Raw genomic sequence first — 6,000 nt, 5'->3', positions numbered from 1 at the left:
GAGTCTGGCTAAAGGTTTATCAATTTTATCTTTTTGAAGAACCAGCTTTTAGTTTCATTGACCTTTTCTATTGTTTTCTTCATTTCTATTTCATTGATTTCTGCTCTGATATTTATGATTTCTTTCCTTCTACTAAGTTTGGGTTTTGTTTGTTCTTCTTTCTGTAGTTGCTTTAGGTGTAAGGTTATGTTTTTCTTGTTTCCTGAGGTAAAACTGTATTGCTATAAACTTTCCTTTTAGAACTGCTTTTGCTGTGTCCCATAGGTTTTGGATCGTTGTGTTTTCATTTTCATTTGTCTCTAAGCATTTTCTGATTTCCTCTGTGATTTCTTCAGTGATCCATTGGTTGTTTAGTATGGAAATACAAATGTGGAACTCGGGTGAGAGTCTAGATTGAGAAATTTAGGAATAATAGGTATAGATGGCATTTGAAACAATGAGATAGGTGAGGTCACCTAGGGATAAAAAAATAGAGAAATGGTAATAAAAACTGAGCTGTAGGGCATTCCAACACTTAGAGATTGAGAGGTGGAGGAACCACCAGCAAGACAGAGAGGAGGCTTCCAGCGGTGCAGAAAAGAAAGCAAAAGGCAGACTTTTTTGTAAGCCAAGTGAAGAAAGTATTTCAAGGAGGAAGGAGACTCTGTCATATAACTTTAGAGGCTGAGTAAGATGAGGATTTTTATTGAAAACTGATCTCTGGATTTGCAACATGGAGACTGCTGGTGACCCTGACGGGGGTACTTTCAGTAGAGTGGTGGGGACAAAAGCCTGATCTCCCAGAGAGTGAAATGATTAGAGAAATAGGGGAGGCTGCTGGGCAGTTGAGGGTTAACTTGATGTCTGAGGTTATGAATGTAAAGATCTGTCCTAGCAGTCATGGGTTCTTCATGAAACATATTCAGCTGTTCAAATGTAGGCAAAGGATAGGCATAGAGCTGTATTTAACCAGAGCTGTCCAGTAAGTATGAAGGAGGCAGTTGAGGATGTACAGGTTGATGGGCCAAGGAACCTAAGCTGAATAATTAGGAGAGAACCTAACAGTGAAAAAGTGGTAAAGCAATGGAGTGGAGCTCTAGGTATGGTCAGGGCCCAATTTATTATGCTCATAAACACAACATATATACACAGACCACCCAGTCTCTCTGGGTGAGTTCCACACAGGCTCAGTGTTCATCTGGTTTATCAAGAAGTAAGTACAACAAGGCTGGGTAAATATACCTTAAATTTTATTATTTGGTTTACAACAATTCAAAGATGGCAGATGCCTTTTATAAATGGGTATACTATACTAAAGCTATATTATAAGGCAAGGAAGCCCAATTACTGAAAGACTCTTCAAAATGTACTTCACTTGGCTTCATCATTGATAGTCTACGTCGTGGAATTTTTGATGTCTCCCAGAAGATACATTAGCATCAGTTTCTATTTTATTAGGTTTTAAGAAACTTTATTTTTTAAAGAAAAAAATGATTGTAGGGAAAAATAAAAAATGTCTTTGAAAAGACTACCTGTATTTAAATAAAGTGCCTGATAAATTAGTGAAGCGAAGAAGTTCAGAAAGCAAACTTACGTTGTATAAAAATAAATATTGTGAATTCGCTGTATGTAAGACTGATAATAAATGATTTTTGTGGGTAGGCAAAGTTATCTTATTGGTTCCATACTTATGTAAAGGCTTTCAAGAAACGAGTAAAATTTTTTAAAAGGAATTTAAACCTCTTTTATAAATTAATTCAGCTAGTTGGTGACTGATTTTTCCATGTCTTTTTTTTTTTCTCATTACATGTCTTTTAGACATTTTGTTGCTGTAGCCAAGATTGGGTAGCAAAAGAGAGAGGGGACAGAACTCATATCAGTCATCCTAGTTATCTGTTAGCATCTCATGGAAAATGGCTAGATCTGGGAAGGGTGGTGGCAATTAAATATTCTATGAAATAAGGCATTGTTCTTTCTTCCAAAGTATTCATTTATCTTTGATTTCCTTGGTCTTAGGAACATGAATAATTTAGAGTTGGCTATACTTACCATCAAGATATATTAAATGAAGATTTACCTGTCTGAAATTGGAGAGATGTATCAATACTCTATTCTATTTTAGAAAATCCTGTTTCTCTAGTTGATTTCCTCTCAATTAATGAGTTAGGTACTCTTGGTACATTTGGAGGGTCACAGAAATAGAACTGGCTTAGGAGACTGGAGACCTGTACTTAATCACAATTTGGGTACTCTGTAGCTGTGCAACATTAAAAATGTACCTTCTCTGATTTTCAGTTTCTTCTGCTGTAAAATAGAGATAGGAATATCTACCTGACCTATTTCACATGTACTGTTGTGAGTACTAAATAATACATGTCTTTGAATGTGTTTTAGAATATGTAATGCACTAAAGTTGTTGGTAAATGCTTTAAAAATGTGGTTTGCTGTGCACTTCTTTAGGTTAAAAAAATGAAAATAGAAATCACTGGGAAACATAAATCCTTCTGAATCATATAGCCCAAATGTAAAAAAGCAATTTACAAATGCTTTACAATAAAATCAAAGAATTTATGGATATTTTAAAAATAAAAAATCTTGCAGCTAAATATTCATCAACTTAATCATTCTTTCTTTTATAAGAATGTTCACTATGTGACAATATAACTCTCCAAAGGAGAAATTCTATAATTAGTTCAGTTCTCTGCCTCAGTAGCTTCATTATAAGGCAGAAGAGTAGAATAAAGTTTCAAAATAAGCAAAAATATATAACTCTAAACCAGTCCCCTTATTTTAAAGAGCTTAATAGGAACACTCCCCCAATATATTTATAAACAACCTACTACTTATATAATGTTAACACTAATTGACAACTTAAATCACAACAGTCAAAGTCGATGTGCATTTCTTCTTCCCTTTATCAGTTAAATTATTAAATATCTGACAGTCTTGAGAGATTCCACTGCATTTTTTTTTTTTTTTTTTGCGGTACGCGGGCCTCTCACTGCTGCGGCCTCTCCCGTTGCGGAGTACAGGCTCCAGACGCGCAGGCTCAGCGGCCATGGCTCACGGGCCCAGCCGCTCCGCGGCATGTGGGATCTTCCCGGACCAGGGCACGAACCCGTGTCCCCTGCATCGGCAGGCGGACTCTCAACCACTGCGCCACCAGGGAAGCCCCTCCACTGCATTTTTTTAAAAAAATGAACTATATATAATATAAAAATGCTTACCTATTGAATACCTAAGGTGTTGGTCAAATGTTCAGAATACAATCAGAGTTTTAGAAAAATATTTGAGAAACATAGCAGTGTACCTGATAGTCTCCCACGCAGAAGTCAGCCTGTGCAAACAGATGATGTGCACAGGCATGAGCAATAACCGAAGTAACCCCACCAATTTTTCCTTTAAAATGGTAAACCTACAAGTTTCAATAGAGTTCTTAAGAGGAGCGAGTGAATCATTTGCTCATTCTAAATCTTATGATAGCTTGGTTATATTAAATGGTACAGTTTTTTTTAATGAAAAGAAAGTATTAATTATAAGGTAGGTAACAAATACTAAATTCTGGCCAGAAGCAAAATTTTTGCACCGCATGACAAAAGCATACCAATAAAATGTGCTAAAGAATAACCACAGAATGCTAATATCCCACTATGATCTTTGCTATCAACAATTTTTAGCAAAGATTTAGCTCTCCATCAAAAGCTTCTGTCTCTCTTTCACACACCACACACACACACACACACACACACACACACACACACACACACACACACGATTTCTCACATCATCTTGTTTCTACAAACACAGCTCAGGTTATCTCATTTTGGACTATTAAGTCTTCAGAAAAAGATCAACATTCTTTCAACAAATCAATGATCAAAAATGGCCCACTGGTGGGATGTCCCTGGTGGTCCAGTGGTTAGCACTCTGAGCTCCCAATGCAGGGGGCACGGGTTCGATCCTTGGTCGGGCAACTAAGAGCCCGCATGCCACATGGCACGGCCAAAAAAGAAAAGAAAAAAAAAAGACCCATTGCTTTCATTAAAGGCCGTTCTGTGTTTAAGGGGTAGCCTGCCGAGAACTTGCAGAGTTGAAATTAAATTAGCATCAGCACAGGGAAATTCATACAAACAGGTAAAAGTGAGTTTATCTCATACTCAGCAGAACATATTGAGGTCAGGTTAGGAGCAAAGTAATTGGTAAATGGATCCTCAGCTGGCAGAGAGGTGGGCTTAGTTAGAACTATTACAAGTTTGGTTGGGCCCCTTTCATTTTAAAGTCTGCCTTGCAGTACAACACATCTGTGAGACAAGAAAGGCTAAACCAGAACTCTGTTTCCTTTAACGTGGCATTATGAGTTAAACAGTAATACATTACATTTCTGCTATGTCTGTGGTTTTAAAATTATTCATTGTAAACATCCTATATTCTTTCCTATTTATTTCAGAGCTTGAGATTGTGTCTATGTCTATGTCAAATTATCATTTATTCTATGAAAAGCAGCACAAATACTGTTCATTCTGGTTTCAGCACAAATTCTTTAAAAATAAAATGTTAAGGCCATTTAATGGAACCAGGGCCAACTGAAGATTACCCTCGCAGAAGTCAAACTACTGAATTAAAATTTTTGAAAAAGAGCCATAAGTGGTTGTCTTTGTGTTTTCCTTCTTGGCAACTTGAGAGTGGTTTGTAGGATTTATTAGTCTCCAACATCTCCATCTCGATCTCCGATAAGCCAAAGAAAATGAAAACTTAAGGCTAACAAGGCTGTGCCAAGCAGATCACCCAGTGCCGTCAGATAGGGGATGGAGAAGCTATCCGGGTCCTTTCCTTTCCTCCAGAAATGACGGACCATCCAGTCAGCAATCCACAGCAAGGTAAACACCTAGAAAAGAGCACCAAAGATTACTCCCGTTGCCTGGACAGTCCTGGCCCAGTAAACACGGCCGTAAGCCTAAGCCACTGCTCTCTGAAGGGAACAGCATGCGTCTAAGTCAAGAACCTCACTGGAAAAGAAGAAAGAGTTAATTGACAGTAACATGTTCTTTTCACAAGAAAAATACTATGTATTGCTGCAATTAATAAAGTTTTTCTTCAACTTGTCACATATATCTTCTCATTTTCTTCTAGCCTTCCCCAAACCACCATGTTCCTTATATTTAATAGTATTGTACATTTTGCCAAACCACTGTTGTTTCACCTTCTTCCTATATGATAAATCTGTGAAGAAGGAAGAAGACATATGAAGAAGGAAATAAAAATTAAAATAAGGAATAACATTCTCCTATTGCAGGTATAATCAAATAAAATAAAAATGGAGAACTGACCATTTACTTACTAATTATAAGGCCACTGATGGCTTGTCAAGGAAAACTTCGGTTCAATGGTAAGAACAGTCACCAGAAGGTAAGTGCACTGAGGAATGACTTGTTGATACAGATACAGATATATTTATAGATAGACAGGGTCAAAATATTTCAAAGGGCTATTCATATACTAAGGTGATATAAGTATCTTCTAGGATATCAGGAATATTAAGACCTTTGTAATGCTTTGAATTTGGGGATCAGATAAATGATTTTTTTCTTTCATCCATTTAGAGTAAGAGGATTCTCTAATTTTCAAACACCTAAAGTATTAAAAGGGATTTGGGATTAGAGAGGTTAATATTCACTGGTTTAGGACAAGTTGGCAAGTACGGGATACTGGTTAAGAGCATACCTCTATACCTGCTGGCTAACTATAGGCAAGTTACTTAACCTCTCTATGTCTCTAAATGAACATTAGAGATGATAATGGCATCTACTCTCATGAGCATGTTGTGAGGATTAAACAACAGACTGAGTAATTCAGTGCCTGGCACACAATACACTTTCAACAGACGTCTGCTATTAGTTGATTTTAACAGTGTCATTGCTATTACTTTGCTATTTGTGGTAGTGAGAACACTGGTACGTATACGAGGAAGCCTGCCTAGGTCTAGCCGAGTCCAGGGTCTGTGACCTTTCACTACTCTGACAA

At 37.1% G+C, this 6,000-nt stretch overlaps 1 protein-coding gene across 10 annotated transcripts in view; it reads right to left on the bottom strand.

The window, feature by feature from the left end:
- Window positions 1-1,208: 1,208 nt before the first annotated feature.
- Window positions 1,209-6,000, bottom strand: part of SLC41A2 (solute carrier family 41 member 2) — a 152,781-nt gene continuing 147,989 nt past the window's right edge. For all 10 annotated transcript variants that reach the window (XM_081249449.1, XM_081249454.1, XM_081249453.1 and 7 more), the window contains exon 11: window positions 1,209-4,864. In XM_081249449.1, coding sequence (XP_081105575.1) covers window positions 4,679-4,864 — 186 coding nt within the window. In that variant the 3' untranslated portion in view covers window positions 1,209-4,678. The remainder of the gene's footprint in view (window positions 4,865-6,000) is intronic.

Source organism: Mesoplodon bidens (assembly GCF_964165515.1).
Source record: "Mesoplodon bidens genome assembly, chromosome: 11".
Taxonomy (NCBI): Eukaryota; Metazoa; Chordata; class Mammalia; order Artiodactyla; family Ziphiidae; genus Mesoplodon; species Mesoplodon bidens.
The sequence above is the reverse complement of the archived record's forward strand: the minus strand, read 5'-3'. Positions and strand labels throughout refer to the sequence as shown.